Below are 26308 nucleotides of genomic sequence, written 5' to 3'. Positions count from 1 at the left end.
GCAAATAGGCTGCCACTTGAACCAAATCCCTCAAGGGTCCTGACTGTGGACACTGACCTGCAACTAAGCATAACACATAGGGGAATGTGAGTTGCATGATATCTGGAGTGGGGCCAGCAGTGTGTCCTTGTGGACCCTTATACTCATGGAAAATCATTAAGGTGTAAAGAAAGCAAGAGAGACGTGGTCATTTGGCTGCCAGGCAATGCTTTCTAGCCACAACCTGGTAGTGCTCCTCTTGCATTTCTCCTAAAGCAGGAATGCAACAGCACTGATGCAGTTTTGACCATCTCATGCTCAGTCTACCCAGCTCTGTCCCAAGCTTCCTTCTTTTCTCAGCTCCATTATCCCTACCACTCTCCATCTCTCTTCATTTCTGGCTTGCCTGATCCTCCTTGCGTTTCCTGCCTCCTCAGTCATTCTTGTTTTCCATTTTCCCTGTTGCCTGTCGCCTTCCAGCACGTCCAACCCTTTTACTCATTTACCATCTGCCACTCTCTACTGATCTTTGTATGTGTGTGTGTGTAATTTAAAACAAGTCTCTTCAACTAAGGGACAGATAAAAATGCCAAGCTCCTGGAAATCTGTGGTGGGTGAAGAAGAAAAGACTGATAAACAGAGGCTTCAAAGTTGTAAATAGGAGGGGGAGAAAATCCCCAGCTGGAGGTAAAACAAGAAAATGATGCCAAAGGCTCCCTTCGCTATCTTTGTTTTTCTGAAGCACAGTCCTGGGGAATGCAAGGTGGTGAGCTGGGGAAAGAACTAGGTGAACTAGACCTTAGACTAAACATGAAAAGTGCAGAAGGAACAAAACAAAACAAAAAAGGACCCTCCATACAGCACTGGAAGCTGCCACAGAAAACTTCAAATGGCATCTTTTGATTGGCACTCTTTTTCATCCCTTTGCATCTTGTTTTTAGCGGAGGGTGCCCAACATGGTCCCACGGCCCCTTCTGCTCTCCACTCCACACATCTACAAAAGGGTGTTTGAAGAAAACAAACAAAGCAGCAGGATTTCTGCTATATCCCCCACCCCATACATAAACATATACGTAGGTGAGTCTGAATTTTATCTTTGTGTAAATACGCAACAAGGAGAAGAAACAACAAAAAACAAAGAAACATATGTGGGTGGGTGTCAGAGAGAGAGAGAGATGCAAGGGGTGTATGTGTAAGAGATGGATGGCAAGGAATATTGTGCTCGTCTCCTCAACAGAATACATCAGTGAAGTGAACATGAAATGTCTGCCTCTGTCTGTAGTTGATTCTCTTACCTTTAGTTGCCAATAAGGATGCTACCAATAGATTGCTGTTCTGGCAAAAGTCCTGTTCTTCAGTTCAGGCTTATGGGAGTGCTTTGATGACAAGCTATGTATATTTAGAACTTTGAAAGATTAATACCCTATAAGGAGAAGCATGGTAGTTAAAGAATATAGATGCCCTATTTTTCATTACTGGACAGATGTTCTAGGTATATGTAGGAGTGCCTGGCATGCTCTGGTCCATGGGGTCACGAAGAGTCGGACACGACTAAACAAAAGGCTAAGTATTGCATATATCCTCATGTGCTGCTATGAAGACACCTAAGTGTACCTGCAAGTTCTCACGAGAAAAGTAGTGTACAATGCACATATGAGTTCTATATCTGGACATTGGAACCCACAGCCAGAAATGCAGGAAGAGTCTCTAGGAAAAGGCAGGTGCCTAATATTTCAGTTGGCCCACAGTGCTTAGTCTTCTGGTACCTGCTGTTGGTGTGGTTGGTGGTGGACTGGTAGAGACCAAAGCCTAAAGTTAAGGCCATCTGGATTTGCTCACAATATGTGGGCTCCTCAAACTGACCTATGGGACATTGCTGAACTGCAACTCCCCTCATGGGCCATGCTTGCTGGGGTTGATGGTGGGAATTGTAGCTTAGCAGCATCCAGGGACCAAAGGTTTACACAGCTGCTCCTGAGCAAAATGCTTTTTATTGACCTTGGAGAACCCCCCCCTTTCCTATATTCTATTAGACAGTAGGAAGATATGGCATGAGTATGGCTTGGCTGGGCAACACCTAAGGGAGGGTGGGCAAACCATCAATTCAGGAGTCTCTGAAGGGTATATTCCCCAAGGTAAAGAGGGTGGACAAAGTGGTATATAACTTGGATTTATGAGATGTCACTAAGAAAAGGTCAGTTCTGTAAAGGTCAACTGTATTTATATGCTGGCTAGCCTTGCCTTAGGAAAGTGGTGAAGAAACACCCATCACTTGGGATGTATATAAAGCTAAACTAAGAAAACATTTGGAGAATACACAGTGGGGAGCCATCTGAAGCTATAACAGAGGAGAATGCCAGCAAGCGGGTGGTATTCCCAACTTGCTTATGAAATGGTGCAAACACAGAAACTTGCTCTGGAAATGGTCCAAAATGTCCACCTTCCTCCAGCTCCCTTTGCTGCAGTAAGATAGATAGCAACAAACAAACACCCTGCTGTTTCTCTTCTTTCCCTCCACCCCACCCCAAGAGCCTGACAATTTAATGCCTCCCTGCAGACAGACTCTGTTCTTCTTACTATTCATTTCTGTCTTCCTCAAAGATAGCCTCCAACCTCTTTTAGACATTTAGATTGGAGCTAGCAAGAGCCACATTCTCTGTTTGGTGAACTGAATTGGTGCAAATAGCACTCAATCTCGACAAAGAGGTCCGGTTAAAATACCCAGCTGTGTCAGTTTTGTTTTGTATTAGTATGATACAGCATCACAATTCAATGAATTTAAAAATAAAAAATAGTTTGCTTTAAGGGCCCACAGCTAAAGAAAGAAAGGCTTAAGTATGAGTTGCATTTCATAGCTGTTATACAGTATATGGATCAAAATGTCATCCCGTGAACAAACGCAGTTTAGCTAAAAATACAGTAGCATTTTGCTGTCGATCTCTCCCCGTGGCCTTCTTCCTCTCTATTTCTCTATCATAGATTTCTAAGGAACAGGATGCTGTTTTAAATTGTAAGCATGTACAGCTCCAAGCACACTGCAAGAGTGATAGAAATATACCAGAACAGCAAATATAGCAACAGTCACTGACACTCAAGGAATAAGGCCACAAAAGTCTTAGCTCAGCTACTAGAAATAATACATAGTGTAGGGAACAGCTGTTATCACAAATCCCAAGCATCACTGTGCTACAGAGAACACTTAAGACTCCTACTGCATTTTAATACATTGAAGAATAGTAGAGAAAATATTTACACATGTTTATTTGCACACATATCTGTTTAGAACCATTACCAAAGGAGCAAGGATTTTGCTGTACATATTATGGCACCATTGAGGTCTTCTCCTGATGCCTATGAAGTCTGTGAAGGGGACACACACAGCCCCCTTAGTCATGAAGTGGTGAGATGCACATCCTTTTCTCCATTGAAAAGTACAGAGAGCTGAAGGGGAAAGTTGGAAGCCTGACATTCTTTCTCACTTCCTCTTTCAAGCTTCAGATTAATTCCACTAGACTTTTAAATAGAGCCCTTGGGAAAGTGAAGTGTGTTCTCTCTCCCTCTCTCTCAGAGGAGGGGAAGAGAAAGAGAATTAACCAGAGTGGGCGCTGGGCATGGTTCCCGCTCAAAGCTCAAACTGAGCCCATGGATCTGAAAAGTTGATGACCCTGCATTAAGCCCATACTTTAAAACAGACATCCCCAAACTTCGGCCCTCCAGATGTTTTGGACTACAATTCCCATCATCCCTGACCACTGGTCCTCTTAGCTAGGGATCATGGGAGTTGTAGGCCAAAACATCTGGAGGGCCGCAGTTTGGGGGTGCCTGCTTTAAAACATAGGGGCCAACTCCTAGAGGTTGAGGTCCCTTCACCCACCCCCCATAAAATATTTTAGGGGACTGCCCCCCCCCAGTTTATGGGCATTGCCATTCAAATTGTGTGAGTGTGCCATGTCTTATGCAGGGCAGGCTTACCTGACACCCCCCTCCCTCAATATTTTATTCAAGTTGGCACCCCTGAAACAGGAGGTTTGTGGAAGACACACAAGCAGAAAAAGAGTGCTGTAAGGTGGTTGAAATCACCTTGAGGATGGAGGCCTAACTTTGAGGATGCAGGCATTATGATGTGGAACAATGATGGGCTGCCTTTCCGGCTACACATATGCCTTGTTTGTATATTTGTAAGTAAATAAAATACTTAAAACACATCCAACGCCAGGGATGTCCTCTGTCACCCTTGTTATTCATACTAGCATTGGAGATACTCTTGCAAAATATTAGGATGGAGGAAAAGATAAAGGGAGTTGTAATTGGGGGAAAATCCTATAAAGTCAGGGCATTCGCGGATGACTTAGGGATAACAACACAAGACCCAGAGCAAAGTATTCCTGTGGCATTGAAATTAATTAAAATATATGGAAAAATGGCAGGCCTAAAAGGAAACTACCAAAAACTGAAATGTTAACTAAAAATCTAAGTACAGGAAAACAGGTCTTGCGGGAGGAACATCCAAATTTGAAAAAGGAATTGATTCAAGATAAAGGAAAACACATCTCACGGATGTATGATTTATTATTAGAATGTGAGGTAAAAGAAGAACAAGTTAAAGTAATGGGTGCAAGTCTTGGGTTATGACATTTATATGGAACAATGGGGAAAACTCTGGCAGGAGGATATTACATTGACGGCTTGTTATAACCTCAGGGAGAATTCTATGAAGATGATGTACAGATGGCATCAAACCCTGGCAAAACTTGCCAAAATGTATAAAAACAGATCACCCATGTGTTGGAGATGTAAAAAAGAGAAAGGGTCCTATCTACACATGTGGTGGAATTGCATAGAAATCTGTGAATTTTGGAATAATATATACGAGGAACTCAAAAAAACTACCTAAACTTACTTTTTAAAAAAGACCGGAAATTTTCCTCCTAAGCATGCTGCCAAAGGAGCTTGGGAAATCAAAAAGAACATTGACCATGTATGGGATAACAGCTGCCAGAATATTAGTGGCAAGAAACTGGAAGTCAATCAATACCCAATATAGTGGATTAGCAGAATCTAATGGTAGAATACCTGCAGCTAGCAAAGATGACAGGAAAAAAAAAAACAAAGCTTCCCTCATCTAAAGAAATCTAAATCTAAAGTAGCCCCGATTCTGGAATTTCTCATCCCTCAGGTTAGTAGGGAATACATACGGTAGCAATATAAAAGGAAGGGAGCTTTCAGAGAAGCTCCCTTCTCTGAGAAGGGAGAAGCAGACACGGAGCAATGGATTCAAGCTACAAGAAAATTCCACCTGACAGTAAGAGCTGTTCAACAGTAAGAGCTGTTCAACATTGGAATTTGCTGCCAAGGAGTGTGGTGGAGTCTTCTTCTTTGGAGGTCTTTAAGCGGAGGCTTGACAGCTGTCTGTCAGGAATGCTTTGATGGTGTTTCCTGCTTGGCAGGGGGTTGGACTGGATGGCCCTTGTGGTCTCTTCCAACTCTATGATTCTATGAGCTTTGGGTGTTAAAAAAAATGGTGGGGAGAGAGTCAGCATTGCATCCCCTTGTCTCACAGTTACCGGTATTTTGAAAACTGGGCCTGCATATCAGGTGCCCTGTGTCTGTTCCTATCTGCATGTCCATCTCAGCATGCAGAGCAAAGAGGTACCTGTTCATAGTCCAAGAGCCCATGCCGAGAAAATTACATTGGAAGAAACAGATTATGTGGCTATTTAAATGTCTTAGGGTGTGAATCTCCAAAAAGTGTCAACTTTACCAGCACCTGCTGGGGGATTAAGAGAGTAGCATCCTACTCTGGGGGCCCATACTTATCTCTGAGAGCATAGGCCCTCTCAAGGTTCAAAAGAAGCTCTTCTCCCTTCAAAGTCTACCTCACATGGAACACCTTTTTCATTACTTCTCCAGCAACACATTTTTGAATGGTAACTGAATAATTCCCAGATTATGCTAAGAGGGTTTACTTTGTTTCCAATGAAAGCACTCTGCCGCCACAAAGCAGGCACGGGGTCCAGGTCTCTGTTGTTCTTTATATCAGTCTTGGCAGATTTTGGAATTGAATGCCCATGTTTATCCAACCCTAGTCTGGAAGAAGATCAGTGAATGTGGATCAAGACCCTTCCAAATGCAGAGGTGTTTCTGCCCAGTTTTGGCTGTCTCTGCCCAGTGACAAAAATGGAAATTATGCTTTAGCTGAGAGTGTTTTGTTTGGGACATTTATTCTTAAATCTACCCAATGTTCTGGTCAAAGTTTCATCTGTTCTCTTTAAAAAAATATGAGCAAAGAAATTTCAACCAGGGTCTTGCCTACATGTTCTGTGCGCTCAGCTAAAGAGAGCTGGCTAATGTACTTTGTACTCTATGTCACAGGAAACCCATGCCAACACTGTAAAATGAATGGAAAGTTCAGAGACATTGGGGCCACTGTAGGGAATCCAAAGGGAACAGAAGCTTCTAAGGATGGGTCTTGCTGATACTGTATTGCCATTCAGTTGTTATCACTTATTGCTCCAGTCATTGGAAACGAAGCAAACGAACCTCTGTTTTTCGCTTGCTTGTTTGTTTGGGATGTATTCACATCTGGACCATAGATAAAGATCTCAAGCCTTACTGAAATGCTTCTATGAAGAAAATGATGGCAGATTCAGGAGAGAAAAGTACTTTTTCACACATAGCACAATGAAACTATAGAATTAATCTCAACCATTGAATGTGATTATGGCCACTAATTTAGATGGGTTTAAAAGGGAATTTAAACACATGTGTATTTTCTCTCAAATTGTGCATTTTAATTAGTGCTGGGCCAAATATTTCCCTCTCCCTCACTTTTGTGAGGCCATTTGTGATAACTTCTGGTGGTAAGCAAATTCTGTGAATTTCCCAAGGGGTAGCTTGCTTTTAGCAATGAGGGCTTCCCCAAAGACAGGAATAATATCTGATGGCTTGGTGAAAACTTAAAAAAGTGGATTGGTTTAACATTAAAGATTACATGGCCCAAGTTTTCTCACTTTTTTCACACACAAAAGCTTTGCCGCCATTTCAAACAGTGGTTATGGGGCCCTCAAAGTAGCCCTTGCTTTAGATTTTGGTACATCTTCACTGTTAAAGAGATTCATTGAGTATTGTTGGGCAACTGGTTGTGTGAAATTTGAGGGGAATCATTTTTGTCTCATGCGGTGTACAACGATTGAAAAAGAGAAACAGCAGTTGTTTTGGTCCCTGTCATGCTTTAGGATAAGAGTGACATTGCATGCATTAGCATCCTTTACATAGGTATTTGCTTCTGTGTCCTGTAAAACCTGGTTAACTTGAATATCGACAACTAAACACAAACATCATCCATTCTCTATAAAGGAAACAGAGAAGAGGGAGTGAAAAACATCAACATGTGTGCATATATTTGTAGCGACTGCCAGACTGGCTCACTTCAGTACCCAAATACCTTCTACATGAGCTGGCAAGTCAACCCAATTTTCTTCAGGAGTTCAACTTGGGTCTCTAAATACTGGACGTGAACCTCTTTCCCAAAACTCCTTATTTTACAGATCTTTCTTTCATACCAAAAAAAAAATCCTATTCCATTCAATGCCCTCTTAAGTAATTGAATTATGTGTTTTGTCTCCTCTCAGGCAGGGAATTTGAAGGCGAGGAAGAGTTCCTGGAGATTCTGGGGATTACCCGGGAACAGTCGGGCAAGTATGAGTGCAAAGCTGCAAACGAGGTGTCCACAGCAGATGTCAAGCAAGTCCGAGTCACTGTGAATTGTGAGTATCTTTATTACCAAATCAGGGTGTGGAAAGCAACACTTAACTTCACCACATTGTCATGTTGATAACAAGAAGGAAGGTTTGCCTTACCTGACTGAAAATAATTATCTTAACCTTTGTGGGCTTGCTTTGGGGAGGACTTCAGCCTGGAAAACTAGTTTGATATCCCTGCTGAGCTATCAGTATCCATTACTTTAGCCCAGGGTTGGCCCAATACATTTTGGTACCTGAGGTGAACCACAAAATGGTGCCCCTACACCCTACCAGGCAAGAAGGGTTGAGTGAAGATCTAAGTCAGGAAAAAAGGAAGGTTGACATCAGGATCTGCTGCCTCTGTGGACCCTTCTGCCTGAGGCTGTTGCCTCACCTTGCCTCATGGGTGGGACAGCCTTGCCTCAGCCTCTACTTTATGGGTATTCATGGTGCAGAGGAAATAGCAAGGAGGGACATTATCTTCCATCCTGTCATGGACCATAATCCCCAGATTCCCAGTTTTAGCTTTCATTTTTTTTTAAAAAAAAAAGTTAAGATTCTGGCAAAATGTCCAGGCACTATTCTTCTCTGTTCTTTGTGTGGAACTGGCCTGCTCCCCACTCTGAGTGTTTAAAATTACCCTCTGTACTCCGAAAGAATTGCTGTCAATACTTCCCATCCGTAGAATGTAAAACTGTACTTCTCTTTTTCCTTTTCAGTATGATTTATTTATTTATTTTGGAACACATTTTAAAAAAAAAAGAAGTATCAAAAAGCAAGAACAGGATAGAACAGTACCACAAAGGGAAAGGAAAACTCACCGTTTAATAGACCTTTAGTATATCATGTGGAAGGTTGTGTAACAGAGTAAAGCAGCCTAAGGAGAGGCTCACTTGCTATTGAAATATCTGGATGTGTAAGCTATGTAGCTGAATCATAGGCCGAAAAAATATGCATGTATTGGAAGAATACACAAATTACTCAGCCTATACAAAATCATGGATATCCATGGAATGCAGTAAAGCAGCTTCTCTTATACATCCTAACAAAATCTGGATCTTTGTCTACATGAGATTTGTGCTAGTTCACTAACAGTGCAATCAGTGGTGGACTTTGGGCTTTACAATTTCAGCAGCGCCCTGTGCAACGCCAAAATTCAGCACCCCCCACCTCTCACCTTCCGTTGCTTGTCATTGTTGCGATGTCCCCTGTAGTGCCCTCTTGGCTTGGTGCCCAGTGCAGGCAAACTGGTCGCAGTCCCCTAAATCTTGCTTTGCTGCGATTCGACACATGCTTACTAAGGAGAACATTCACCAAGGCTCAGTCGGGTTCATTTCCAGGTACAGTAAGTGGATATAGGATTGTAGCCGAAGGCTGCAATTCTAAACACACACACACTAGAGATGGGCACAGCACTGAGCACAGTAAGATTTACCTCTGAGTAGACTTGTCTAGGATCGCACTGCCAGTCATACTTGTGCAGTATAATAATCACTATGATTTTCTCATATAGAGAAGCACTAGTTCTGTGACATTAAAGGAGATTGGAGAGGGTGCAAAAAAAGACCTGACAATAAGCAACTGTAAAATGTGAAATCCTGTAATTACTATCTTCTGAGTGACCACATCTGTATGCAAATGTGCTCCACGTTTCTTTATTATTTTCTCCTAATGGCCTTTGTTTGCCATGCTTTCTGAGATGAAGTGCCCTTTCTTATTAAATAGCATCATTCTAATGAGATCGTTATTTAAAAGCCTATCCTACATGTAGGCATGAGATATTTACCCTTCCATTGTGGGATAGATAAAAGCAGCAGGGAATGCAGCTTGTTTCCAAGATCAAAACTCCTGGCTTCCATTATATTATCATAACAAAGGGAGCAGCATAACTCAACTCTTTCTTAAGTTTTCCTCAACTTGATAGACATAAAAACAAAAGAAGAGCCCTTCTAGATCAGAGCAGAGCCCCATCTCATCCAGCATTCTGTTCCTACAGGAGCCAACGAGAAGCCTATGGGAAGCTCACAATCAGGAGTAGGAGTGACTTGCCCAGTGGGCAACAATATTCACCTGCTGGGTTGGGTTGCCACTGTCCTTTGAGTAAACAATTTTAATATAGATTATATTTGCATAAATTTGCATAGGAGTAAACCATAGCAAAAAAAAACAACCCCAAAAAACACCTGCTTTGTTTTCAGACAATGTGGATGCATCATCTTAGAAGAGGGATTTCCTCATGCATAAAGGAAATGCTTCTTTCAAGATGGGGCTCGAGATGTGCAGGTATAAATATTAGGGGTGTGCACTAGCCACGAGATTCAGTTTAGATCAAAATTCAACACTTTGGAAAACAGCCTGCCTCAGTCCATAGATTGCCTTATTTGGCTTGGACGGCCTCGGTCCAGTATACCTGAAGGAGCGGCTCCACCTCCATCATTCTGCCCGGACACTGAGGTCCAGTGCCGAGGGCCTTCTGGTGGTTCCCTCGCTGCGAGAAGCCAAGTTACAGGGAACCAGGCAGAGGGATGTCAAAGAGAAAAACAACTACCAGACTTTAAGAGGACATCTGAAGGCAGCCTTGTTTAGGGAAACTTTTAATGTTTAATAAATTATTGTATTTTAATATTTCTGCTGGAAGCCGCCCAGAGTGGCTGGGGAAACCGAGCCAGATGGGCAGGGTATAAATAATTTATTATTATTATTATTATTATTATTATTATTATTATTATTATTATTATTATTAGAGATTGTCTGCCTTTTTCTCATTCTTTCCCCTCCAAATACACTGTTGGAAAATAATAATAAAAATTAAACTTTAAAAATTGTCCTTCTGACAGAGGTGGATGAGATTATGCTCTAGCGTGCATAAAACCTGGAAAACTGCAACCAGATTGGTACAGAAACATTTGTCAGGGGCACTTTTAAACTTTGCAAAAAAAAAATTAAGAAAAGAAAGAAAAATGTCTATATTGTTTTTATTTGGGGGCAGAATTGGATTATATGTGTAAGGAAGTTTGCTCCTTCTAAAAGCATGAATTCTGCTGAATTTCAGATGGATAACTGCAGTAGCCATTATGGTTTGTGAGTCTACTTTGTTTCCTCACCCACACTCATGACTGAAAAACCAAAAAGTGGCTATAATGTCATTTCTTCTTACAGAAGTAGGTGGAATTTAAAGGCATGGTAGCCAGAATGGATAACGCCAGCCAAATAACAGGCAACATGTCCAGGAGCTTTTGTAGAAGGGATCTTTAAAATTTGATTTATTTAAGGAAACACCTATAACTTCTTTTATTATTATTTGGGAGCAAAATCGGGACAGATAGAGTTGAGCTACTCTTGTTCATTTCTCAGCCCAACTCCTACCTTCTAGTCATATAGAGTATGTTCTTTCTTTCTTTTCTTTTCTTTTCTTTTTTTGCTGTTAATGGCTAGTCTGTACTGGTGTGCTTTCAATAAGCACCTTAAAGCCTGATTGCTTGTTTATAGCCTTTGGGGAAGTTAATGAGGCCAAAAATATCGCAGTTGGAGATATCTTGCTTAGTGTCTAACTGAAGTTTATGTAAGATTGAGAAAGAGGAAATTTACATTTAAAAATAGACTCAAATAGACTCAAATTTGACTCTCTCTCTCTCTCTAAAGGCTTTTGTTTGTTTGAGCTGTCATTGCACATTTTATTTAGCAGTGGCTCGAATTAAAAATGCACAATCTAAACACAACACTGCAGATTGCAGCTCTAGCACATAGCTGGCTTTTTGTGTTAGGAATAAAGCAAAACCTGGAACGCTATTAATCTATGGGAAAGATGCTGGAAATTATTTTTAATGAGCCATCATTACTTTTACTGGATGTAGTTTGCCAGTTACTAAAAGCAATTCTGTACTATTTTTTCCCAGTGCACACCATCATTATTATTGAATATTCCACTGTTTTGAGTACAAGCAAAGGTGGTGGAGTGGTTAGCCTGCTGTACATAGACCAGGGTATTTGAATTGGAATCCCATGAAGTCCCCTGACCTTGGCCTAGGCACTCTTTTGCCCACCTCTCCCCTCACAATCTACTTCATGCGAGGATAAAAAGAATATGCTCCATGCAGGCTATCCTGAGAGGAAGAGTGGGATACAAACGTGACAAATAAGTACTGTATTTTCCCGTGTATAAGACGCCCCCTATTTTGGGGACTCAAAATTAAGAAAATGGGGGGAGATTGCCCCCGTGTATAAGACTACCCACCGTTTTAACATTATTATTTTATTTAAAAAAACCTAGCCTTATACACAGAAAAGTACTGTACAGTGGTACCTCGGTTTATGAACACAATTGGTTCCGGAAGTCTGTTCATAAACTGAAGCGTTCATAAACTGAAGCGAACTTTCCCATTGAAAGTAATGGAAAGTGGATTAATCCGTTCCAGACGGGTCCGTGGAGTACTCAACCTGAAGCGTACTTAACCCGAAGCATGGGTGTAATTGGTTCCGGAAGTCTGTTCATAAACTGAAGCCTTCATAAACGGAAGCGAACTTTCCCATTGAAAGTAATGGAAAGTGAATTGATCCGTTCCAGATGGGTCCGCGGCGTTCGTAAACCGAAAATTCATAAACCGAGGTTCCACTGTACTTGAATTTGAATAGAAGCACAAAGTGGACAGAAAACTTTGATTTCACATATGCATTTGGGTTCTAAATTTGCTGCTCAGAAAAAGTGACCCTGAGCTCACCCAATGCAGCCACCAGTCTTAGTGTGTTGTAGTAATGAAAACGGCAGTTTTAAGACCATAAAGAATTTCAAAAAGAGGTTTTAAAAAAAACCTGCAATTAATGTCCTTATATACCGGTAGAAACCAGGTGGCGCTGTGGGTTAAACCACAGAGCCTAGGGCTTGCTGATCAGAAGGTTGGCAGTTCGAATCCCCGCAACAGGGTGAGCTTCCATTGCTCGGTCCCTGCTCCTGCCAACCTAGCAGTTCGAAAGCATGTCAAAGTGCAAGTAGATAAATAGGTACCACTACAGTGGGAAGGTAAACGGTGTTTCCGTGTGCTGCTCTGATTCATCAGAAGCAGCTTTGTCATGCTGGCCACATGACCTGGAAGCTGTATGCCGGCTCCCTCGGCCAATAACACAAGATGAGCGCCGCAACCCCAGAGTCGGTCACGTGTGGACTTAATGGTCAGGGGTCCCTTTACCTTTATAGAAACCATCATTCGCATGCCATTCAAGTCATAAGAAACAAAGTTACAGATTGATATTACAGTTAAGGAGCCCTGACAGTTAAGTCCAGTCGCGAACGACTCTGGGGTTGTGGTGCTCATCTCGCTTTACTGGCTGAGGGAGCTGGCGTTTGTCCGCAGACAGTTTTTCCGGGTCATGTGGCCAGCATGACTAAGCCGCTTCTGGCGAAATCAGAGCAGCGCATGGAAATGCCCCTACCTTCCTTCCGGAGCGGTACCTATTTATCTACTTGCACTTTGACGTGCTTTCGAACTGCTAGGTTGGCAGGAGCACTGACCAAGCAACAGGAGCTCACCCCGTCACAGGGATTCGAACCCCAACCTTCTGATCGGCAAGCCCATAACTAAATGTCTAATTATCTGACTAATCACAAAATACATATTTAAATATGTGTTTTATTTCAATATATGCATTTCTAAATGTATTTAAACCTACAATGCACATCTTAGCACATTTTGAACAGACAGCTGTATTGCAAAATTCAGAGAAGAACAGAAACCTGAGGATAATTACAATCCAAGGCACACATTATTCTGGGACCTGCAGATCAGGTCAGTTCACATTGGAATTTACAGAAACTGACTTCCGCAATCATCCCTGGCACAGAGTAAACATATGTTTAAATCAATATGTTTCTCCGACAGCTATCCTTGTCCTTCACAATCACTTGCCCTTCATTTAAGGTATCAATATTCTTAAGAAGCAGCATATATCTTTCATGCAGCCTGTCCTTATGTAAGTAAGGCTTGGAAGTAAGCCCATTGAGTTTAGCGGAGCTTATTCACAAGTCAGTGTGCATGTAGGATTTTCGTTCTTCGTATCAGATGGTATACTAAGAGAAAAGGAGCTAGGGGTAAAAGTCAGAACAGCAGCTATTTTTGTATTTTAGTCACCTGTTCCTCCTCCAAAAACATAACAACATAAATAAATAGCAAGTAAATACTGGCCTCTTTCAGATCCGGCCAGACTATTGCAACTTCCATCGCAATACCTTCTCAGTGAAGGGGAACTGCTGTTTTTCTTAGCAACTGAAATCAGTTGGCCTGGAGTCCCTTAGACAGGGCGATGGGCGATCGGGATTAAAGCCAATGGAACTGGCCATGGGCCTGCCTAGAATGTCTCTCTTAAAGTGTTGTGGAGCGTGGCTAATATGAAGAATGCTGCTGAAAGTGAGAGAGTCAGCTCCTTGGCAGGGAACAGGAATACAAAGCATTGCTAGGCCTGGTGGTGTAGCTTTCATGTCTGTAGAAAGGTATTTGTTCATTTCATGACTCATCTCGTGTGTGGGGTCCAATGGAGCGGAAATGGTTTGTCTCGCTGCAGATGGCAAAGAGATTTACTGCCGACGAAAACACATTCGCACAGTGAGGTTTTGACAAAAACACCCGGCACTTCTCCTGGTGTCTGCCTTCTTTATCCCTAGGTCTCGGTGACCGTTTCATAGCAAGGTCGAGTTCCTGAAATAAATATTTTGTGCTAACTAAACAGGGCATATTATATTCCCCACAACCACCGCTTTTGTGTATAAGGACACATTTCCTTTTTCCAAAGGGATCTGATCCCTTTCCTCTCAAAATCATAACAGCTTATTTCTGCAAACTCAGTAAAAACAGCCTCTTGACAGCCTCAACCACAGAAATGGTGGCGGTACTGTTGATAGCAAAGGAGGAAACACCCTGAAGTAATATCCTACATCAGCCTTGGTCAGACTTGTATCCCTCAGATGTTTTAGATGACTACAACTCCCATCAGTCACAATCAGCATACAGCATACTGATTGGAGTTGCTGGGAATTGTAGGGGGAGGGAGCTATGGAGGACACCAGGTTGGCAGAGATAGTCCTACAACTATGGCTGGACACTTTGATACACATGAAGCAGTCATTGGAGGTAAGGTGCATGTGTGGCATGCTCCACCAAGGACACAGATGTCAGGATAGCAAGAGGGGCCTCAGAGATGGGAAGGAGTAAACCACACTTGTGATTCCTCAGCTGCTGCAACCAGCTCAGCTTGTCTGCAACATTCACCCATCTGAATCTTCTCCCTTTCATTTCCATTGCTGCTTTTATCCCCTTGTAACAGGTGAGTGACCCGTAATTGCTTGTTTCCTTCACTTTGGTCATTTTTTTTGGCAACCTTAATGTCACCTTCCATTCAATGGGTCTCTCTGTTTCATGCAAAAGTGTAGATAAGCTTGGGTATCTACTGCTTTGAATGGCTTTGTTCCTCCCGTCATGGCTCCATAAAGTCTTTCTCTCCTGCAGACCCCCCAACTATCACGGAATCCAAGAGCAATGAATCTGCTACCGGACGACCAGTTTCACTTAAGTGTGCAGCCTCTGCTGTTCCTACACCTGATTTTGAGTGGTACAGAGATGATACTAGGTAATTATACTGCTTATATATTTTTTCATATGTTATCTCTGATGTCTAGTGAAAGGAAGGAAGAAACCTAAAGCCCCCTTGTTCTCTCTACAACCAGTGTTTTACAACCTACATATTAAAATGGATTTTGCTTAAGAAGATAGTGCCGTTAATTCACTGAACACAACAAAACACCGTGTTGTGGGAGGGAAATGGGGGAGAAAATGGGTGTTTAAGGGCCCACCCATGAACCTACCCTTTCTGCACTGGATATGCCACTCACAACCAAATTTATCAAGGAGACGCAACATCGCATTTGAAGACACAGTCCATACAAGAGCCACACTGTCTGTTGATCAACTCTGTGGTGAAGCTGCTTGCATTTATCTCAGTTCTATTTCTTGCTTCCCTTTTCTTCTTCCACTTTTAGCTTTTTCAAAGCTTTTTTTGTCTTCATGCAAGTATTAATAATTATGATTTGTGAAGAGCTTAAAATACAAATAAACCAAGCACAAAGCACGTAAAATGCAAGTCCTGCTGAAGGGCTTGGAGTCTAATTTAGATAACAAAGTGGCAGGAAACAAGAGTAGTATTTATTATTTATGAACTACTTGAAAACCTATAACTCCCTCCCTCTCCCTTTTCTTTCTAATTCTTTATTCTTATGTCCCCACCCTTATCTCCTGTTCATCTTTGGTCCCAGTCTCCCTCCCTCTCTGTTTATTTACATGTCTGCCTTCCAGTCTCTATATAGTTTCATTCTTTTCTCTTAGCATGTGAGTAGCACACGAGTGACTGTGTACCATTACTGTATTTACCAATTGCTTTTCTTGGTTCTCAGGATAAATAATGCCAATGGTCTGGAGATCAGGAGCACAGGGAGCCAATCTTTCCTAACAGTGGCCAACGTCACTGAAGAACATTATGGCAACTACACTTGTGTGGCTACCAACAAACTGGGAATCACAAATGCTAGCCTATTTCTCTACAGTAAGTATGGAAGAGGGGAGAAGAAGTCCAAGTGGGTTTTTTTAAAAATTGCACATTTTGCAGTTAGATAAGGATTCCCTTTATCTAAATAAAGTTTCCTGTACCGTCCTTCTTCCACCCATTCACCCCATGAAAAATCTCTCCAGATGGCCAGGAGCTCCTTTTGAACAACTTAGGATATGATGTGGGGAGCTACTAAAGAATCATCCCCCAAACATGGCAAGCCACTGCCAAATATGAATTGATTTACTACTCCCCTGGCAGCTTCTCATGCCGTGGTCTACACTGTTTGGGTGTGGGGTCTGACCTTCTGTAGACCCCTTTCCCAGGGGCACAGGTGGCTGAACTGGGGAGGAGGCATGGAGACTTTTCCTCTGTGAATTTTCTTACCATTACAGTAAAAGACATGGCCACATTCGTACTTGAAATCCAATGTAAATGACTGTAAGGAAAGGCAAGCTACTCTGTCCTTGTTCATCATAGAACATGGGGAAAACCACCATCACAATCCATTTAAAGAGAAAATTGGTACCAGACCACCGTGTGGCCAAAACAATAAAAAGCCCTTTTGGACACTTGGTAAGACGATGGAGGTTAGCAAGTGGGAGAAAGAAAGGGGAGGCTGGAAAAAGTGTAGAAATGAGAAACTGAAAGGGCAATAAGGTCACAAAGTAGAAACAGAACTGAAAAAAATGACTTGAAAGGACATGACTGTTCTCAGAGACTATGAGAAGAGATGATACTAAATCTCAGGGCCGGCCCACATATGAGGCAAGGTGAGGTGACTGCCTTAGGTGGCAGGCTTAACAGGGGCAGCAGATCTTGATGTAGATCTTTATTCCCCCCTTGTTCCTAGTGTAGATCACTCACCCCTTCTTCCTTGGCAGGGAGGGGAGGCTACATTTTGTGGTTCACCTCAGGTGCCAAAATGTCTTGGGCCAGTCCTGCTGAATATAAGGCAAAGGTGAGGAAGTCTGTGCTAACTAACTACAGCTGAATGTGTTTTTGTACACAAAATTACTAACTGTAGGTCATTCCTAATGTTGAACAGTACCCCTGCATTTAAACTTTCTATTAGCCCAACATGCAAACCATAAAAATGGCATTTCAGTTGTGTTATAGAACAACATCAGATAGTATTAAATCCAATCAATAATTTGTGTGTAGAAAAGGCTGTGAGACTATAAGAGATCATTCTGAGAGCAAATTCTGGTTTTAGGTGCAGAATCATATCTTCCAAATTATTATTTTTTAAAGAGAATAATTAGGCTAAGAAATCAGCTGGATTATTCACTCCCCACACATACACCCTTTGCTGGATTCTATTTTATGAACATTTTTCTTCTCTTAATTCTTTATTAATTTGACTAAAAGAAAAAGGAATCACCATGATTTCCTATCTAAACACGACCTAGCTTTGCAGTTGTTTCCAGGAAATCTAATCAAACCTTCAGATCAGACCTGACATATCCAAGGTTTACTTCTCTGTAATAAATTTCTAAAGTTCAGTCCATAATCTTCCCTGGACATTATATATGGAGTTGGGGGCTATTATTATTATTTTTCTATCAGCAGTTTCTTTATAAGGTCTTCATTGATTTGAAATATCCCTGCGGGCAAACTCAGTTAACACAAATAATTTGACCTGCTATAGCTCTGACCTACTCACCTGTGATGATATAAGATATTACGGAAAATGAAAAATATAAATGGCTAGGAGATGGATGGATGTTGTTGATACTTTTATTACAGATGGACAAACTGGGCTGTGATGCATGTTAGGGCCAAGCCCAGGGTTTTATAGGAAGCCAGTAGTATAGACCCAAAGAATAAGTAAAAGGAAATCCATGGTGATCTACTTTTTAAAAAAATATTATTTTCTCAGTTTTTTATCTAGGATTAAAAAAGAAAAACCAACCTGTTGCCCTCCAAATATTTTAGAGTATAATTCCCATCACCCACAACCAGCATAGTTAATGGTTAGGGATTACGCGAATTGTAGTCCAAAATGCCTGAAGTACACCAGGTTGGGAAAGGCTAATAGAGAGAGACTTCTAGATGAGCCGTCTAGATCAGTTAGCACAATGGCACTTTCCTCCATCTGGACAACACCTATTCTGCTCAGGAGGGTTGGAAGAATCCCCAGAATGGGGTGTAGGGTTAGGAGAGGGGAGAAACGCTTACACTGATAGAATAATCACCTTAGCAGAGTATTGAATGCTGCCCTGGAAGAGTGTCTCAACCCCCATCATTCTGCCCGGAGACTGAGGTCCAGCGCCAAGGGCCTTCTGGTGGTTCCCTCATTGCGAGAAGTGAAGTTACAGGGAACCAGGCAGAGGGCCTTCTCAGTAGTGGCACCCACCCTGTGGATCACCCTCCCACCAGATGTCAAAGGAGACTTTTAGAAGACATCTGAAGGCAGCCCTGTTTAGGGAAGGTTTTAATATCTAAGGACTGCTATATTTTAATATTTTGTTGGAAGCCGCCCAGAATGGCTGGGGAAACACAGCGAGATGGGTGGGGTATAAATAGTAAATTATTATTATTATATTTTACATTTTAAAAAATACTGCCCAGAATGCAGGTAGTAATACATACCACAACACCTCTTTGCTTATTTCCTAGTCAGCATCTTCTCTCACCACTCTGCTGATTAAGCAGTAAATTTGGTGGAATAGTAAAAGTGATGTGGGGGGTGATGTGGGAAGCTCTTGAAAAGAAATGGCAACGAAAAATTATTGGCATGGGCCTGAATGTAGTAGACTAGTGGACTGCTGCACTAGTGATGGTGCCTCCACATCAAAGTCAGCAAATGTGAGCAGCTTAGATGTAATGGAAAGAGAGCAGGAAGCTCAAGTGCATCAGTGTGTTGCTTTTCTTCCCAAGCTCAAGTTACAGGTACAGCCATGGTTTCTTTAACAAACTCCAAGTTAATCATGAGTTGTCCCACAATCAAACAAGCCCAGGCTTGACTCTCTCAAAGTTTGGGTGTTTTCCCCAGCTGCTCTTGCCTCATACCTTTGTAGTTTGGTTGTCTGAGGTAGGGTGCTCAAACAAACCACGGTTAAAGAAGGGTGCTGGGTTCACACAGAACACCAAGCCATAGTGGAAGCAAACCAACAACAAACCATGGCTTCAGATCATAATGCCATAAGACATAGTGCAGCATTATGTGCAAACCAGGCCATTAAATATCTACTGAGAGCAACAGGAAGCAGAGAGTACTTGCAATTCCTACTCTCTTTATTTCTGTATAACATCCAAAGCCCCTCTGCATGCAATTAAATGTGTATATACTGTAAATCTTTGGGTTTTTTTAAAAAATAAAGTAGCTTTTCTCCTGTGACTAAAGAAGAACACTTCTCTCTAACTTATAGATAAGTTGGGGGTGGGGGGTGGACCTGGAACAAATTTCCTATGTAGTCCACGAAGATGAGAAAAACTTAGTATTTCTGTGTTAAAGAAGTGTATAATTGGAGGTCTGGTAGTTTATAATTGGCTATCATTAAGCTTCAGAAAGAAGCAAAAGGAAGCACAAGCCATTTTGAAATACCCCTCCAAGCCTGCTTGGCCTCACATCCAAGAACAAACTAGAGCAAGTGATACAGCCCTCCCCTTTTGGGTGGTTTTCTTTTTCGGAATCAAAGGGATTGAAGCATCAGTAAGAGACTTTTCATGCTTTTTAATAGAGAACAAATTTGTTCAAAGATATCCTCTCCTTTGAGAGGCAGATGGAATGTCAGTGCCAGAAGGTTCTGTAGTGGTTGAAAAATGACAGGAGCCGAGATTGAAACTGCAGAATAGGGGCAAAGTGAAATGTTTGTGGCTTTGCCCATAGCAAAAGGGTGCACGGGGCTTATTGAGTCCTGCAAATTATTTGAAAATACAGCCTAGGAAGGGACAAAAATAAGTGATGGATGATCCCAGGCGAAGCGTGAAAAAGGCAGAGGTGGGCCTCAATACGCAGCACCACCTAAAGCAAAATGCACTTTGGGAAGTAAGGGACTGGACCCAAAGGAGGTGGGAATATCTGTCCTCAGCTGAGATTTATACCTGTCATTCCTATGGCCATTTAGAAATGGGAGGATTTGTCCAAAGAAATGAAGCAGAGCTAGGCAGGAGAGGAACAAGATTGAAACACACAGCAACAGGAGTAATAACAAACTGTCGGAGGACAATGCCCTGAAATTGATCAGAAAGGCCCAAGTGCTATCATCACTGCAGAATATAGTGATCAACACATCAGAGGTATCTCCCCTAAATACCAGATGAAAGAAAGCATTTGCTTTAGACAGCTTCCTGTCTCCTTGAGAGGCATTGGCTGTCAATATGTGCAGCAATGTATATAATTCAATCAATTGTTTGACAGCTCGTAGGTTCATTTATCAAATTTTAGTGGCATCAATGGACTGAGATCTGGAAAGCATTGAAGAAAAACAGAGTATTTTTTATTTTTTTTATTAAATCCCCAAACAATGCTGCAATTCTATACACACTTGCATGGGAGAAAGCCCTACTGAATTCAGTAGAACTAAGCTCTGAGTAGTCATGTATAAGCCATAAGCCACAACCATGCAGAAACTTTGGTGGTGGAAGAAAACTTGGGCAAACATGCATTTCACAAGCCTTACTCTGAATCACAAATAGAGGTGGGGGAGAAATGGTGGAAAATAGAACCAAGGCTCAGGAAACAAGTCCCCCAAATTTTCTGAGAACAGATTGAAATGTGTAGGTTTTGTGTGTCCAGTATACCTAAACCAATTTTCATATTTTGAATTAAGTTAATTATTGATAAATAAATTCTGAGATGTCACAGCAGGACTGTGCAGATGTTAAATGTCCTATATGCAAATGCAGCCTATGTGCCTCAAATGGAGGGAGGGAGCAAGGCTAGTAGTGGGTGTAATCCTGCCTCCCCATCAACACAACCAAAACACTTGCACTCAGTCACCTAATATCAATATAACTTAGCAGTATTTGCTGCAAACGCTGTGGGAAATTCAGGTCATATTTTACCAAGCGGCTTTCCTTTGAAGAGAGCCCTGGAGATTTATGATAGCTGCGTAATATAATCCTGGTGCAAATGTACAGGCTGAGCAGGTGGTATGAGGTCTCGGGAGCAAGCACACGCTCCATTGCATCGCCATTTTAGAACCACATGATAACACAGCCTTTCCTGTACATGCACACACTGACCACGGGAAGCATGGTTTACAACCCACTAGCTTCATATGAACATCGGATAGGTACATAAGCCATCTTGAAGGAGTTGCACTGCGAAACGTGGCCTGTAAATACTTTAAAATGATAATTGATTGGCAGCATAAAAACTGGAGCACATATAATAATTGATTGGAGCACAGTTTTCAGTCGCACGGGTGGAAAGGCACATCACATGGCAGCTATCCCTGCAAGGCAAGTTTTCAGAGGGGAGTAAGTCATCCAGTGAACCAGGTTCTTTTCTCAAAACTTCTACAAAATGTGGCATGGATAATTTTTTCCCTGCTCCTTTTGCTGCATAAGTTTCACTTGGCCCACAGAGGCAGAGGCCACACGGGGCAATTTCATGCAGCCTTTTCTTTGTGGTTGTAACATGTGGACCAGCTCTCAGTTGTGATTTAATGAACAGACTGTGAAGCAGACCAGTGGCTAGTGTGCTTTTCATTTCATGCTTGCCTTAAGCATTTTACTCAAGAGCTATAGTATCACAGAGAGTAACAAGGCGAGGTGGAATTATTAGGGCAGGAATGGGGTGGAGTAAGAAGGGTGTTGCACAGCAGGCCGGGGAAAGGTACTGCCGTTTTGTACAAAGCAATGTAATAATGAGGCCAGAACGCTTCAGAATAACCACTTGTGAAGAAGTGTCTTGCCAACTGTGCGATGGAAAGGTAATGGGCTTATGTTATTTAAACGCACTAAATAACCAGGAAATCCTGTCACTGAAGCTGACTGTTTTCCCCGAACAATAGGCCCCCATTGCTACATAAACACTAAGTTCCAGCCTGGCTGTGTATTTTTCCAAGCGAAAAGACAATATCTTCCAGCACCTACTGTGACATCAAACACTCCCATTAAGGCAGTTAGTGCATTAGTCACAGGGATGTGCTTGACCTGCTGTAGCCTGATTGGCTTATAGAGCTTCCACGACAAGTCGGGTTGTAATAGCACGGTGTGCTCTGCCTAAGGAGCGTTGCGCCATTGGTGCCTGAAGAGGTTTATAAGCAAATAATGACTGGCTGACTCCTTGAGAGATCTGCCAGGAAATGCTTTAACCTGTGATGAGCTTCATGAAGCTCCCATAAGCTCAGAGGGGACATCCAGCATATGTTGTCATTCGTAGCTATGCTTCTGCCTAGAGCTTGCAGTTTTTGTACAGCCACCTGGTTATGAACGCACTCCCCACAGAGGTGTGCCTGCCATCTTCTCTGTGCAGTTTTTGGTGAATGCTTTTAACCTCGCCCTTTGACAACTGTGATGTGAGTTTTCAGGACCCAGCCTATTCCTGTGACTGTGATTTGTTCTGACTGTTTTAATTTAATTTAATTTAATTTTAAATTGTAACCTGGCCTGGGACCTGCTGGTGAAGGGCAAGTAAATAATGTTAATTAATAACAAAAACAATACAAGGGCAGAATTTTAGCTGCTTCTGTTCAAATAGCCTTGCCCCAATACCATCAAAGCTTAGTCCTAGATCCTTTTAAATTTGGGTGTGGCCCAAACCTATTTGACAGTGGTGAGACAGCAGTGAGAGGCACCAGTCAAACAGCTACATAGCCTTTATGAAGGCTTCTGTGCTAGGCATCCCTCCCTGGCACCAAGAATGCTGCAATGTTCTAAGTACCAAGGAGTCTGGGAGATGTAGTTTTCCAAGGCAACTGAGTATATACTCGGATGTCCTGACAAAGTATATTTTCAAAGCTGCTGTTCCAGTACAGCAGTACATCGATGATATTGCAAAGTGGCCTCCAGAATGACTTGGTTGGTGCCCTGCCATTATCATCAAGTAGAACTGGCATAAGTGAAGGGATGCCAGATAGAGGTGAGTTGGGGATTGGATTCTGTTGTACTACCAAATCCGATGGTATCACTGGGAATTTGATATGCTTCATAGGAAGGGATTAATAAATGGAATGAAATAAATGAATTTAGTAATTCAAAGCCCTATATTGAGATAGATTACACATATGTTTCAGCCTTGTGGCCAGTCTCTGGTTTAGTTCACCCTGGCTCTGCCACTGATTTCTGGACAATAATTTCTTCCTTTCCCCTCTTCTTATCCCTGAATGAAGACGTAAACCAAGCTTATCCAGATTATACCCAAACATGCTATGTGCCTGGGAGTCATTTGTATAACAGACTCTTTGGTGGTGATGTTTGTCATTTAATCAAGATCTCTCCTCTTACGAGAGGGAGGGTGGTCCCTTAAGTCATTTATTTTGGAAGCCGACTAGGAAATGCTGCAACATTGTCCATGAAATCCACAATTTTCATTGGTACTTTGAAGATTCTGTCATGAGACAAAAGGGTTTAGAGATAAATCAAGACATATAATGCAATTGAGTTTGTACAAAGGAGATGCCACCATTGATTCTTGAACATGGGCTGTATATACAGAGTAGAAAGTGTCTAGAATGTCTTTCCTGCTTGCAGTTCAGCATAGTTAACCAGACTTATTAACAATACAAATTTAACAGCAAAGCAAACTAGGCAAAATATTACTAGGTAAAAGAACTGTGTATTGGGATCTTGTGGTGATATTTAGATAGTGAAATCATGGCACTCAAGTTCCCTCACAGAAGGCACCATAATTCCCTTTATATTCTGTATATTGCTTATTCAGCTTTGTGTCTCCTTCAGATGGTTCCTCCCTGCCTCATCACACACTTAGGTGCTTTGGGTAGAGCAAATGTTCTTTTGAATCAAAGCAATTTCAGGTTGGGAAGCACTCCAGGTTTGTAACTGTTGCTTGCTGAATGTGGAAAGTGCATGTTGCTTATTGTTTTGTTTTGTTGTTTTTCTCACTCCTTAGAGAAAATATTACCCACACTCCCCAATCCTTTTCCAGGTCAGTATATGTTTTGTGTCACAGTAGCTCTTAAGCTGGGTCATTCTCCATCAATTCAATAAGTAGGATGAACCAGGGAAGAGGAAATAGTTTACTTGTTGTATAAAAATAAGCATGTCTACATTCTGGTTGCTCCTGCCCTTATATCTATGCACCCCATTGCTAGCAAACTCAGCTGTTCAACTCTTAAGCCATTGGTCTTTTAAACTTAGGTCACCTGAATCTTTTAACAATTCAGCACATTAGAGATTTTTCATTTGTTCTTCAGAAAACCTGTATAGACCCATGTAGTATAGCCCCTCACAGACAAGTGTCACCTCAGAATGCATATGGGAGATGGTTGATCTGAAAGATGAAAAAAGTCACCCAGTTACAAGCCCACTTCACATGGAAAGCTGACCTGCCAGAGAGGAGGCTTCTAGGCTAACCTTCTATACCCGACATTGTAAATATTTCTCATGGAGGAAGAGACTGAGTTGAGGACTTTTTCAAAGGACTGACCCCAATGGGTATTCTGAGCTGGTATGAGCCAATGAGAAGACTATGTCATCTTGAATCCACCAGCTTCAAACCTAAAGTGAAGAAGTCGGCATGGGATGATCCCCCCTCCCCAAATAGTAACAATTTGTTTGAATGCTCTGGTGTATCACTGCATCACTTTACCATTACGCAGAGTGAGGTGGTTGTCCAGGCAGCAATGCAGAAGCAGTCTCAGGGAGTGACAGCAAGGTGTTGGGGACTATGATTTCCTCTGCTTTCCCCAAGTTGGTCTGCTGCCTTCATGTGCAGTAGAAGACACTGTCCCATTGGCAATGTTGAGGTACAGTTTGTCTGCCTGTTCACTTGAATTCTGTACGTGGAATATGCTCTCTTGCAATGAGGATGGTTTTTCTTGGGCCTGCCCTACATGCCGAATGAATAGCAGGAGATATTGAAATGAAATCTCACCACTTGTATGTGATATACTGGCACATTCAAATTGAAGGTCACCAATCAAAAAAATATCAGCCTCCGGTAGCTTCAACAGCTCTGCTGTTCACTCAGCTTCTTGGTGATCCAGGTGCAAGGTAGGTCTTTGAAAAAGCACCCCGAGGCTCCCACAGAGCACTGGTGTGTGTGATTTTATTATTGGAAGACACCCAGTGACAATGGTATCCAATAGGCTTAATAGAAATGGAAGCACTTATTTCCACTCTCTGCGCCATTGATATTTATTTATTTATTGAATTTGTATCCCACCCTTCATCCATAGATCTCAGGCCAGTTTGCAACATAATTTTTGAGAATCGCTGGTCTGCAAGGGCAACTTGGTTCCAGAACAACAACAACAAACCCTCACAGACAATACAGCAGGTGTGGGAAACCCTTTGGGCCTAGTGGGCAGGCCAACTTTGACATATGACTAGGACCACCTACCTGCTAATCTTCTGGCAGCATAATGATGTTTCCCACATCTGCAATGCAGCAGATTATTAATCAAAAGGAAGTGGGCATACAACCTGTTGGTATTGTCACTTGCTTGTTGTCGTTTGTTCAAAGGGAATCCACACATTTTCATGGGGAGACTAAAACGGTTAGAACATTGTAGCCACTGGCTACAACTGGGTAAACTGAGGCAAATCTACAAATACAATTAAAGGAAAGCAGATAAAAAACAATGTACCATTAAATTAAATCCTGTATATTTATTTGCCATAAAGTTGAAGAAAAGCAATAAAGTAGGCCATTTGCAAACAATCAGTCTAAAAATAAATCAAATAAATATGATTATCATGTGAAGCAGGAATGAAAATGTGCACAGATGCAAGAATAGCATCTTTAAAGGGCTGCTTTGGGTTTGTGTTCAACATCTCTAAATTAATTAAATTTAGGTTTTATTGAAAACAAAGAGTTGTACAGTATTTAAATTAATCGCCCACATTGTGTGTGCCTTAAAAAC

At 41.9% G+C, this 26308-nt stretch overlaps 1 protein-coding gene across 1 annotated transcript in view; it reads left to right on the top strand.

Moving 5' to 3' along the window:
- The window catches only part of LSAMP (limbic system associated membrane protein), a 445759-nt gene that overhangs the window by 392465 nt on the left and 26986 nt on the right, over nucleotides 1-26308 (top strand). The window contains exons 4-6 of the mRNA XM_035114576.2: nucleotides 7611-7745; nucleotides 15215-15335; nucleotides 16156-16304. Coding sequence (XP_034970467.1) covers nucleotides 7611-7745; nucleotides 15215-15335; nucleotides 16156-16304 — 405 coding nt within the window. The remainder of the gene's footprint in view (nucleotides 1-7610; nucleotides 7746-15214; nucleotides 15336-16155; nucleotides 16305-26308) is intronic.

Source organism: Zootoca vivipara, chromosome 4, assembly GCF_963506605.1.
Source record: "Zootoca vivipara chromosome 4, rZooViv1.1, whole genome shotgun sequence".
Classification (NCBI taxonomy): domain Eukaryota; kingdom Metazoa; phylum Chordata; class Lepidosauria; order Squamata; family Lacertidae; genus Zootoca; species Zootoca vivipara.
Note: the sequence above shows the minus strand (reverse complement) of the source record. Positions and strands in the feature narration are given on the sequence as shown.